Source organism: Perca fluviatilis, chromosome 12 (genome assembly GCF_010015445.1).
Source record: "Perca fluviatilis chromosome 12, GENO_Pfluv_1.0, whole genome shotgun sequence".
Classification (NCBI taxonomy): domain Eukaryota; kingdom Metazoa; phylum Chordata; class Actinopteri; order Perciformes; family Percidae; genus Perca; species Perca fluviatilis.
This window is the reverse complement of record NC_053123.1, coordinates 30,647,434-30,660,915: the sequence shown is the minus strand read 5'-3', so window position 1 is coordinate 30,660,915 and position 13,482 is coordinate 30,647,434. Positions and strand designations below refer to the sequence as shown.

General features: G+C 43.4%; 1 protein-coding gene across 1 annotated transcript in view; it reads right to left on the bottom strand.

The window, feature by feature from the left end:
* vwa8 (von Willebrand factor A domain containing 8) overlaps positions 1–13,482 on the bottom strand; it is a 128,478-nt gene that overhangs the window by 13,737 nt on the left and 101,259 nt on the right. The window contains exons 38-40 of the mRNA XM_039817835.1: positions 10,815–10,923; positions 8,704–8,860; positions 2,015–2,123 (exon numbers count right to left, since the gene is read on the bottom strand). Coding sequence (XP_039673769.1) covers positions 2,015–2,123; positions 8,704–8,860; positions 10,815–10,923 — 375 coding nt within the window. The remainder of the gene's footprint in view (positions 1–2,014; positions 2,124–8,703; positions 8,861–10,814; positions 10,924–13,482) is intronic.

The following is a 13,482-nucleotide window of genomic DNA, read 5'->3' as shown; positions in this document are numbered from 1 at the left end:
ATGAGAGAAAGCAGAGTGGCCATAAATGACAGCAAAACACAGTAAAGACTCTCACATTGAGCTGAAATGGAAACACTACGCTACGCACGGAGTGCCCGGTGGGCTGGTGGATGTCCTGCATAGGACAGGTCATGCCTTCGCAGTGAAAGGTTTAGATTATTTCCCCCTCTAAATAGGTAATTGAGCACTGTAGTGGTTATGACCATATCAGTGACTATGTAACTACATGGAAACGGGATAAACGATGTCTGTGGCTTGCACAGTAATAGCGTTACTGAAGCTTAGCTGTTGCATCGCGCTGTCTCCTGGGAATTCAGTTGTAGCAGAAAAAGGTAAACTGTAGTGTGCAGATTGGAGCGTAGTGTGTGAAGAGTGAAAAGCGGAGAAGAAGCTTGGAGTATGAAGAATATAGCAGATATACAACACACGGAAGAGCCTTTTGAGTTTGATGGTCGTCCTTATTTATTCGAACCCGAGTATACAGGCGAAGAACTAGCACAACTCACAAGAGTTGGAAAGAATGAGACTGACAGACAGAGGGGAAACAGGCAGATGAACTTGCTGCTCCAAGCACAAGCTAAAGCTAGCCTTCAGTAACTGGGAGACATAGCCACACCAGCGGGCGCTCCGTGGATTGTTATTGGGATGATTATCACAGATGCCTGGCTGAATACACTCACCGGACGGCAGCTAGCAGCTAACGGCTATCAGCTAGCAGGGCGAGCTAGCTACCGGCAGGATCGAGACAGGGACCAGGGTAGGTGAATTTAAACAATGTCTGAGTTGAAAACGCATCTTGTTGACACGTAAGGGCCCTGTTCATGTGGCACAGACATATTAATTGCATTTTGTGTCTGTTAAGAGGCACAAAGGCACTCTAAAACTTGCCCCGAGCACTGCCGTTTTAGCTCAGGGGACGCTTGTAGTAACCGCTGCAGCGTAGCTTCTCCGTGTTACCTGCACTGATTCGGTCGGGGTTTTTTCTATCGAAAGTACTCGCGTAGCTATAGCGATCAAGATTAACGTAAAAATTGGCCGGAATTCTCCTTTAAGCTGATGTTTATCGGGGGGGGGTAACGGCCATTCACTTTACCGGCGGTATTGACAACAGATAAAGCCACTGTGTCTTGAGAAGCTCAAGCTTGTTGTTTTATTGTTTACTTTACATCATCTTTTCCTCACAGCAGCACTCATACGCTGCTCTCCGTTACCGCTTGCTCTCCACACGGGCACTGACGTCAATCACTTAAGGCCCCCTGCCATTCTCGCTCTAATTTACGCTACTCTTGTAAGGGGGTTGCGGTTAACCGCCATACCGCGGTGATATGTTGCTTCGTCACCGCGATAAGAAAAATACTATACCGTCACAGCCCTACTCATTTCCCACATGCAGATTTGGATTCTAACTTTGTGAGACACCCAGTCTGGAACATTATGTGAGCTGTTTGCCTGAACCGATAAAAGTACAAGGTCACCCTAAAACTATCTCTAGTTTTCCCATGCCAGATAAGATGTAACTGGGGGGTGAAAGTCATACAGGGAGGAGGAGGTGAGATGGCTCCGAGATGTCTCTTGTATTTCTCTGATTGTCGTCATGTGTATCAGATTGCCTGTCAAAATTGTAGCGTCATAATAATCCAAGTGCATTTGTGCTGTCACTCTGAAGATGCATATAAGCCTAGTGTTCTTGTTCACTCATTTGAGAAACTGACTCCACACTGGGCTGCGGCCTTTTGTGAAATCATGTTGCTCCTATTTGCAAATATATACTTTGGTTAATAAAATACAAAAACCCAACTTGGTTCTAGTCTCAGTCTGTCTTATTTGTTTCATTATACTAAACTCTGAAAAACTCTACCCCTGCTGCAAAGGAAACTTCCACTACAAAGGTACCAGTGAGGCTCTGAGCGGTCACGGCTGTGCCTTGTTCTACAGAATTTAGCAATATCAAAAAGAAGAAATCATGTTTAAAATAAAGAAATAAAGAAGTGTGACGGAGTAGAGAGAAGCTAACCTGTAAACTGTCCAGGATGATGCGCAGTGACTGAACTTGTCTCCTGACGGCGTTGGAGAAGCGCTCGTACGTGGCGGCATCATACTCGCTCATATCAATCTCCTTCAACCTGAGAGAGGGATGGAGAGACACACAGAGGGAGAGGACAGACAGATGACTTGATCTGATATGTTTTAGGCAAATCACCGGTTCTGTATAGTCTGCAACACTGCCTCCGCCTCCCATTCTCAAACATAATCACTGTATGCATTCATTGCAAAAGCTGAGAGTGCTGCTGCAAAGCATTAACTTCTTCTTGACATGCTTTATCCGAAAGAACTCCATTTCTTTTTCGTTTCAAAAAAGTCTAAGGATGCAACCACGATGCAGCAGAGCAGAACACCAACTGCATTTCTTTGGTTAATTAGAAGCTACTGCTTCTTCATTTCCCTCTTGAAAAAGGTCAGGTAGATAGAGAAAGAAAGAGTAAAAATAGATCTCTTCACGAGCTCGGGACACCTGTGGACTAACTGACACAGAGGTCAGTGTTGTTAAATATGGAGCTCCTCTTTTGTGTGCGTGTGTGTGTGTGTGTGTGTGTGTGTGTGTGTGTGTGTGTGTGCTCCAAAAACAACACCTGTGGACTTGACAAGACAGGTGGGCTGTGCCCCCCGAGCCGAGCTTATCAGTATAATCCCACTGTGCAGGTACTTCAGTATCGCTGACACACACAGACACAGGATCCTCCTTGTGTGTGGTAAGGCTGCTACCCTCACTAATGTTTAAACTGATATGTGTGTGTGTGTGTGTGTCTTGAAGAGAGAGAGAGAGAGAGAGGTGAGAGGTAAAGGAAATCTCTGCCAGGTGTTTGAAACATTTTGTGACAACCAGACCGTGACCACCACACAGATACAGAGATACAGGGAAGTGACTTCAAAACGCAGGTAGAGATGGAAGGATGGAGGAGAGGCTCTGACTTTATGTGTCACAGCTTGCAACAAACCTGTGTGTGTGTGTGTGTGTGTGAGAGTAGAGTAAGACAGATGTATTGTGTAGACTGCGCTGGCATCAGCCATGCAATCAGAGACAAAATCTCTCTTTTCCTTTTTTTTTCTCTTTTTTTTTTTTTTTTTTTTTTTTTTTTTTTTTTTTTTTTTTTTTTTTTTTTTTTTTTTTTATTTTTTTTTTTTTTTTTCTCTCTCTTTTTTTTTTTTTTTTTTTTTTTTTTTTTTTTTTTTTTTTTTTTTTTTTTTTTTTTTTTTTTTTCCCCAGAGGATTTAGCATTGGAAATTCATATAACCTGTATGCATTTGGACTGCGTAATGTAACAGGAGCACTCAGCTAAAATCCATGCTGACAAGGGATGAATGTCTGCAAACTCCAAAGTCCAAAACTCAATTTGGTGTCTTCTTGCAGCAGAAATATTGAAATATAGAATGTGTAGGGACATAAAAAAACAAATAAAAAACACTTTAAACTGTGAAAGAGAAGTGAAAAGTGTCCCAACCCTCCAAGCAAAATGTCAGCATCATTTGACTGATACAGCAGCTGATAATAATGTGAACGACTTCCTATATATGTTTGACTGTAGTCCATTCATGTGTACTTTCAGTAACTGGCCCTCATTCTCATGGCACATAATGCGCTCCAGCTATTTTGGACGTGCACACACAGTCTCCCTGTCTGTTCCGCTGCATTCACACCACACCATATTCAGCCCACAGAACACTAGATAGCAGGGTAACTTCCTCCACACATTCCTAGGTGTGTGCCCGTGTGGGTGAGGATGCGTGAGAGTGTATGTGGTGAGCAGCAGACACTCTGGCCAGTGGCCGCGGCTGTTTCCTTCAAATTCCTGAACCTTGACCTAAACAGGAGAAAGAGAGTGGATGACAAATACGGAGAAAGAGTCTGTTTTGGCTCGGGGTTGGAGACACTGACATTTCATACACACAAACAGCCACAAAAACAAGGACGTACAGTATGCTGACACTCCCTGCGACGACACACAATACACAAACAGCGGCCTTCCATCCATAAGACCTGCCTGTCCCAGGCTTTAGAAAAGGGCGTCTTTCTGTTCGCATGTTCTCATTTTATTTTGCAAATTGGGAGTTTTGACAGTGGCTTTGTTCTTGTACGTGTCCCATTCTGTCAAACATCTGTCCATCACAGCTTCCCACAAACGCAGCGTTTCTGTATTGTAATAAAAAAAGTATGAAATATGGTTAACGCTAAACAATAATCCAATTATCCGGCTCATCAATTCTTGAGCGATGCTTTCCATTTTTTTTCAGTTTAAAGCCACATTTTCACAATACACTTTTTTTAAGATCTTAGTAGTTTAACTATATTTTAAACGGATGAAGGATTGCAGTCATCGGATAATTGATTGTAGTCGTCAGACGTCTGGATCTTAAAGTGATCATATTATGCTCATTTTCAGGTTCATAATTGTATTTAGCGGTTGTACCAGAGGAGGTTTATGTGGTTTAATTTTCAGAAAACACCATATTTATGTTGTACTGCACATTGCTGCAGCTCCTCTTTTCACCCTGTGTGCTCTCTGTTTTAGCTACAGAGTGAGGCATCTCACTTCTGTTCCATCTTTGTTGGAAGTCGCACATGCGCAGTAAGGACTACTAGCCAGTCAGAAGCAGAGTATGAGGGCGTGCCCTGACAGTACCTAGGTAAGGACTACTAGCCAGTCAGAAGCAGAGTATGAGGGCGTGCCCTGACAGTAGCTTGGTAAGGACTACTAGCCAGTCAGAAGCAGAGTATGAGGGTGTGCCCTGACAGTACCTAGGTAAGGACTACTAGCCAGTCAGAAGCAGAGCATGAGGGCGTGCCCTGACAGTAGCTAGGTAAGGACTGCTAGCCAGTCAGAAGCAGAGTATGAGGGCGTGCCCTGACAGTAGCTAGGTAAGGACTACTAGCCAGTCAGAAGCAGAGTATGAGGGCGTGCCCTGACAGTAGCTAGGTAAGGACTACTAGCCAGTCAGAAGCAGAGTATGAGGGTGTGCCCTGGCAGTAGCTAAGGTACCCTGCCAGTCAGAAGCAGTCAGTAGTATGAGGCGCGTCCCCGACAGTACCTTAGGTAAGGACTACTAGCCAGTCAGAAGCAGAGTATGAGGGCGCGCCCGACAGTACCTAGGTAAGGACTACTAGCCAGTCAGAAGCAGAGTATGAGGGCCTGCCCTGACAGTAGCTAGGTAAGGACTACTAGCCAGTCAGAAGCAGAGTATGAGGGCGTGCCACGCTAGCAGCTAGGCGAGCATTATAACGTGTGTAACAAAGTGACCATGTTTGTCTCTGAAGTAAAGGCTGGACTACAATCGAGCTGTTTGGAGCAGTTGGTGAACAGTGTTTTCTGTTGGAGATGGTAAGTCCCTTTGGGGGGGGCTTTGGGCTTTTTCACTTTGTAAACCTATAACATGCACAAAAAATATATAACACAATAAAGGACAGGGGAAAAGCCAAAAAGCATAATATGAGCACTTTAAGTTATCAGAGAAAAAAGCTGAGCAAACATTCGTGGCAGCTCTATTCTGTTTTTTTTACTGGTTTCAATCAGCGGGTCCGTTTGTTTTGGAGAGAAGGAGACCTCTGTGGATAAAAAAACGTCTAAACAATGAACACTGTGGGAATCCTAGTCTATATCCACGACTTTCCACTTCCGAGATTGCTCCGTTGTTGCCGGAAATTGCACTGGATGTCCTTGTTTTCGCCCGGATATCCGTCACCTTCCTCTTTCTTTGTGTTGGCGTTCTAACCTCCGGTGGATTTGTGAGGACTATGGTTAACTGCTCCTCAGATCTCTGCAGGGTAAATCCAGACAGCTAGCTAGACTATCTGTCCAATCTGAGTTTTCTGTTGCACGACTAAAACAACTTTTGAACGTACACATGTTCCACCAAAACAAGTTCCTTCCAGAGGCTATTTTGCAGAGGCACCGCTGCTCCGATTGGTTTAACCCTTGTGTTGGTTTCCCGTCGACCAACTTTTTGTTTTCCTGGGTCGAAATATTTAAAATAATGAAACTTTTTTTCAACACTTGTCTCTTTCTCCGACGTTTTTGTCACTTTTTTCGGCGCTTATTTCTATGCTTTTTTGACGTTTTGGTCATTTAAAAATCCAAACGTCGTTGGTCGTTTGGACGTTTTTGAAGCATTTTTTAAAATAAATTTCAACATTCTTTTACCGTTTTTTTTTTGAAGGCTATAAAATTTTATAAATCACTCAAATTTAATGAAAGTCGTGAACTGATCATTTATTTTACTTGTGAAGGGTGTTGTATGGAACCATCCACGTTTTTTTTCCTTTGACAATTTGGTTGGAAGAAAAACAAAAATTCTGATATAGAAACTTTTAAAAATGGGTTTGACCCGAGGATTCCAGGAAGGTTAAAGAAATGCCAAAAAACCAGAGCACGTTTTTCTACCATCCCGGAATACCTTATGGACTAGCCAGACCTTCCTCTGCAATCGCCTTGTCACTGTTTAAATATTTGTAAAACTCACAGACAGATGTAAAGGGTGACCAATGGCATTGCTTTATGAATGAATAAATAAGTGACATAATATTGTGATACAAGGTTTCTGCCCGACATCCACGATAAAAAGGTCGGCAGGTATGGAGAGACAGCCAGAAACATATCTAGAGATGTGTATGTGTGTGTGTGTGTGTACATGCTCATGTGGGTGTTTTAAGCATACCTAAGCCTGTTTTTGCTTGTGTGTGTGTGTGTCAGGTACTCAAGGGTTTAGGGAAGGATCATAGTGTGATTGATGCTTAACCCAACGCTAAGTAAACAAAGGATTGTGCACACACATAGGTGAATGAGAAGGTATGGAAAAAGCCTGACAGAGCTGGCGTGGGATATGAAAGAAAAAAAGACATAGAATCAAGCCGCCCTATCAGGCAGGTATTTCAGTTGTGTGTGCTCACCTGCTGTGTCAAAGTACAGTGACATCTACTTGGAAGCAGGGTATCAGCATGTAGCTACAAGAGTTTCTCCGGGCTTAGTGGGACACTGATAGACAGGCAGAAGACAGAGAGGGAGGGAGGGAGGGAGGGAGGGAGGGAGGTAGGGGACGGGTGTCAAAGAAGAAATTCTGAAACGCAAGTGAAGAACAAGGAAAGAAGAAAAGACACAAAAAAAGAAGAGAGAGAGAGAGAGAGAGAGGTTGTCTTCTTGGTGTGAAAGCAGGCAGTGTGTGAGAAGGGCCATGCAGGAAAGGGGGAGGATCAGGGGGATGGGAGAGAAAAGAAAGTAAAGAGAACGAGACTGTTTGAAGCAAAAGAGAACAGAGACAGCCTTCATGGTTGAGCTGGTGAAAGGGGTGCCCTCTTAAACCTCCGCTCTGAAGCAAATGTGTGTAGGTGCAGACACACACACTAACACACGCACACACACACACACACACACACACACACACACACACACACACACACACACACACACACACACACACACACACACACACACAGACACACACAGACACACACACGCCAGTGGGATCTACCAATGCACTCATCCATCCATCCAACCGGGGAACTGCAGCCTGTGGTTGTTTACCCAGGATGGAGCACCATACCTGGGATGGCTGACTGACCAGGAAACCCTGCAGATGGCCTAAACTAAACAAAATGGCCCACACCGGGGCCCCAGGTAGTGCGTCAGGCTTTGAAGCAAATTGAACATACAGTAGTGGCCAAACAGTGGAATTACAACTCCTGGCCCGTCACGTGATGACCTCTGACATTTTTTTTAACCGTCTCAAGCCCCGCAAAATGGCTCGCTTCAACGTCAGAATTTGATCAATTCGGTCCGATAACATTTGGAAAGTCTAGAAGAGCCGCACGATTAAATCATTTAATCCCTGTTCGAGTTAGCGCAGCGCTAAACCGGAAGTAGCCAGCTCGGCCCTCGTAGGTCTCCGTTGCGCCTGCTCTGTGGGCCGCACGGCGTGGAAGCAGCGCTGATCATCCAGGTAAGTAAGTCAAGTTTATTTGTATAGCACCTTTCACTCATTAAAAATCACTTCTTCACAATAAAATGTAATACAATACAACAAATTAAAATACAAGAAAATGTAAATACAAATAGAAAACATAACAAACCCCTCAACTAACTAAAAGCCTACTTGAATAGCAGAGTCTTCAATTGCTTTTTAAAAGATTCGACAGAATTCCCACAATGTAGAAAGGGAGGCAAGACGTTCCCCAGCCTAGGAGCCACTGCTGGGAATGATCGGTCCCCTCTAGTTTTAAATTGAGCGCCAGGGGAACCACAAACAGCCTCTGACCCAATGAGCTCAGCCTACAGGTGGGAGTCTGAAGCTGTGAGCTCTGAGATGTAGGGAGGAACTTGACCGTGCACGGCTCTAAAAGTAAGGACCAGGATTTCAAATTGAATTCTATACTGGACTGGTAACCAGTGAAGTGCTGCTAAAACAGGTCATTTTTGGCTCCATGTGCCACTGAGCAACTTTCATAAGAATGAACGGGGCTCTGCCTCGAATGCTGTATCCAGTTTTTATTATTACCCCCCCCCCCCCTGAAAAAGAGAGTCAGTCTAAAAAACATCTGTGCCTCCACACAGTTTCACACCTGTGGAGCTAACTCAGTTTGGATGTGGGTGATTGGTTGAGGATGGACCATGCTTTCTGCTTTCCTTCATGGTATTATCTTTATTTAAAGCAACCTACCTTTCTTTGAAGGCCTTTTCACCCATTTCGCGGGCTGCTCTGCGGACCTCTTCCGGAACGGCATCTTTCTCAGCCTGGGACACCTGGTAGACTTTGTGTCCCGCATCCAGCCGATAGGGACCCCCTTTGCCACCCAGCCCCGCCGTGTCTCTGCCGCCTGCAAAGAAACATCTTATTAGACATGAACCGATCACAGTTGTTGCAGGCACTTTAGAACACAAATTAGAAAACGGATTTTAAAGAGTTTCAATAAAGAGTTTCCATTAACTCAGTAAAAGGTTCCCACTGATTTTAGGGCAATATTAGCACATTGACATATACGATCATTCGTTGAACTGTTGATAAGTGCTTCTCTGCTTTTTTTAAATTTTTTTATTAACCTTCCACGAAAACGTTGAACACCAAGGGCTGCAATTAGAGATGCACCGATTACAACTTTCTAGGCCGATTCCGATTTCCAATTTTCTTTGACTTAGGCCAGCTGATACCGATTTTAGCCGATTCCGATTTCATTTTTTCTAACCACTTTACAGCACACTTAATAGAACATTTTGCACAGAACATAGAAATTTTTTTTGAACAACAGATAATGGATCACTACTAAATAGACCTATATAAATTACTCCTGGTGTGGGAAATTCACATACAACCAAAGTGCAACGTTAGAACCATTTCCTTCTTGTCACATCCAATATCCAACAAAAATAAATGTGATTTTGGTTTTTGGTGTCGTCCCTCCACGCCCCACTTTTTCCTCGCAGGTGTTGCATATTGCAAACTTGTTATCTTCTGCACACACGCGGAAGAATTCCCAAACAGCTGACATGTTGCAGGTTCATTCATGAGGTTCCCTACATGTGCGAGAATAGCGCCGACACGCTTCACACCGCGAGCGGGTACGCGCCACACACGGCGGAAAGGTGAGAGATAGAAAAAGTGACTGTGGTGTGGCGTCCGTGTGCGTGTGCGTCCTTGAGAACTGTAACTCGTATAACTTCTGTTGTCAGTTAATTGTAGCGTTGACCGGCATGAAATCGCCATATGTCAGACTGACCTGCCGGTCGCCGGTCATGGCCGAGCACGTGAAAACCGGCCAATTCCGGTCACCGGCCGGTCTATCGGTGCATCTCTAGCTGCAATTAACAATTTCATGAATATTAGTCTTTGGATTCTTGTTTAATTGCTCATTTAGTGTATAACATTTCAGAAAAAATAAATTGCCCATCTCAATTTCCCAGAGCTCAAGATGATGTCTTCGACATCAATCATCAAAATTGGTGTCTATTCATTTTCTATTGACTGACTAATGAATTAACAAGCCAACTGTTTGTGCCTTGCCCAAGGGACAACTTAGCACCACTGCTGTCTCATATATACACCTTTTTACGTGCCATCAATCATATTAATGTGTGTATAAAATTTAATCACAGATTTCAATCAGCATTTTGGTGAATATATATATATATATATATATATACACAGTACAGGCCAAAAGTTTGGACACACCTTCTCATTCAATGTGTTTCTTTATTTTCATGACTATTTACATTGTAGATTCTCACTGAAGGCATCAAAACTATGAATGAACACATATGGAATTATGTACTTAACAAAAAAGTGTGAAATAACTGAAAACATGTCTTATATTTTAGATTCTTCAAAGTAGCCACCCTTTGCTTTTTTTGATAACTCTGTAAACCCTTGGTGTTCTCTCAATGACCTTCATGAGGTAGTCACCTGAAATGGTTTTCACTTCACAGGTGTGCCTTGTCAGGGTTAGTTAGTGGAAGCTTTTCCCTTATTAATAAAAAAGCAAAGGGTGGCTACTTTGAAGAATCTAAAATATAAGATATATATAAGTAAATATAAGTTATAAGTTTTCAGTTATTTCACACTTTTTTGTTAAGTACATAATTCCATATGTGTTCATTCATAGTTTTGATGCCTTCAGTGAGAATCTACAATGTAAATAGTCATGAAAATAAAAAGGAAACGCATTGAATGAGAAGGTGTGTCCAAACTTTTGGCCTGTACTGTATATATATATATATATATATATATATACAGAATTAGTGCATGTTGCTGCTGACCCAGTAAGAAACACTGGTTACCTGTGCCTCCTGCCCACTGGTTTCCCCCAACGTGGGGAGCGTTCTTGGGGTCGAACTTGCCATGTTTCGGGGCACTGACATCCAGACCGCTGTCCCTCTGGATGGTAATCTGAAAGGAGAGGAGCGAGAGATACCATGTGGGTCAGCTTAAAGCATATAGGTGCAGATTCACATCCATCTGTGCAGATGTTCGAAGCCTCTGAAGTTGAGGCAACAGATGCCCCTAGCTTATGAGGGTTAAAGGTTCGGTTCAGCCCCAACTCACAAAAAGAAAACACATTTTCTACCCATCACAATCTTGCCATGTACGTATATGGTCTGTTTTTTTCCAAAAACAATGACTGAAAACTATTCTATCCATCCAGATAATTATATCTATCTATACTCTCTTCAAAGCCACCAGACTCACTTGACAATAGCAGTCATTTTACCTCACAGAACACGGGAGTTGCTGGTCTACCGCTGCCTCCATCGGTTAGTTAGTTTGTTAGTTTTATGAGCTCCTGACATTTTTCATTTTGAAAAAACCAAAGTCACACAATAACACTAACTAACTAACCGATGGAGGCAGCGGTGGAGCAGCAACTCCCGGGGTTCTGCGAGGTAAACTGACTGATTTTGTCAAAAGGAGTCTGGTGGCTTTGAAGAGAGCAGAGATATCGGCTTCAGTTCCCCGTCGTAAAGGGCCGTCTGACAGGAAGGTGAAGCGCTGAAAATAATCTTAATAGAGCTTACTGACATAGATGTTTTTAGGTGTCTAAAATGCATTTAGCTGCTGCCCCCTTCCACAGCAGTACTCTGCTTAGCTTCCGTGTTGGCAATCCTGCCTGCTTCTCCAAGAAGTACCTCATTACAACCATACTTCAAAAAATCTGAACTATGCCTTTTAGATAACCAGTTATTGGATAACATTTGAAAATTGCTCAGGGAATCAGTTTCATGAGAAGTGTTTACAGTGTTAAAACTCTCTGAAAATAAGCTTCAAAGAAAACTAATTGGGTTGCAATTGTAGTATTAACCCTAACCCGATTTATGAGATTGTAATTTTTTTCACCCAACTCTTAATAAAACCTTTTTTTGATAACCTCCCGATGCATTGAATCAGTATGTGTGACAGCCACCAAAACACCCAAACAATCAGCTACCTCTCACACAGTCAGAGCATTGAGAGAATGCACTCTGTATCTCTACGGTCGGAGCTTTCCACAGGATAGACAGAGTAGTCTATGTCTTTCTCTGCAGGAGAGGGATGTAGAGGGAGGGAGCGGAGACACAGAGAGGCTAAAGCTTTTGGATTTTTAGGTCCATCTCAACGCCACCATCGGTGCCAAAATCAGCACGCTGGCTCTCATGCTGAGGCAGGGCGGCCGGCCAGAGTCTGGCACGCATGAAGGAGTGAGAGAGGAATGGGTAGTTCAGTGGGAGACTAAGTGCACCCCCTGTGGTTCAGCTGCATTCAGCTTACATACTGTGGGAAACCGAATGGTATCTTTTTTGTTGTTGTGTCATTCAGGTTTTTTTATTATTATTTTCAAACGTGGTAGAAAAACCACTCAAGTGGTATAAAATGTGGTTGGGGGGAAATAAGATAGAGGAATGGCACATCAATAAAGACAAAGTCAAAACTGTTCTTGTTTAAAGGAATACGGCGGCTGACATTTCATTTCATTTACACTTATGCACATATTGATAATAGTGCACCCTTTCATTGGCCATAGCCCAGTGTCATATTTAGACTACTTTTACTGTCACAGGCCCCTTCCATCTTTGCCGTTTGTGATTTTTTTTCTTTTCTTGGTTCGTCATGCACTGAGCAGTTGAACAGACACTTATCTAGTAGGAGCAGCAGTCCAGCGGAGAGACACCCCCTTCTGTCCCTCCGTTGACCCACTGTCCACACCTCAAACTGACACAGAGGAGCTCAGGCTCCGTCCTCGCAGCATCAGCAGAGCTCTCTATATTTAGCACAGATTAGGAGGTTGAGTGTGATATTAACCATGTCAGATTACAAGGACAAGATAACACTCACTGTGGGAACCAGCTCGCACAGTGGACCGACGGGAAAGTGTTGGACACAGCAACGTGACATCATGGCTTTGCGTAAACATACACGCCCACTTTCCTAAAGCCAAGTGGCGTGTTATCTGTACGCATTACGTGTGTATGTCGACGCTGTATACAACGGACGTAAAAATACACCCCACTTGGCATGTTATCGCGTAAACATACGCGCCCTTTCATACTACTCGCCACAGCGTGAATTCACACACAATCGCAAGGTAATGTAAGTCAATGGAGGCCAAACGGCGTTGATAAAAACGCTAAAAAGCGAGTATGGCATACGAATTGCCGTGTCATACATACGCCACTTCATGAGATCAGTCTGGACACAATATGTTTTATATTTCTCACGCAGATTGACACTAAAGAACACTAAACAACACACTAAGGCTACGTTTAGACTAGGGGTCTTCAACGTCTCTTAGCCCAGGGACCCCTAAGCTGAGAGAGTGACAGATATGGCATCAGGTTTATGTCATATCCCGCGAGTGCCATAAAACATGCTCACAAGCAAATTATATAATTTGTGCAGATATTACTCTTCGCGTGTGAAATGATATAATTTCCTCGTGAGCATGTTTTATTGTAGGGCGTAGGGACCCCCTAC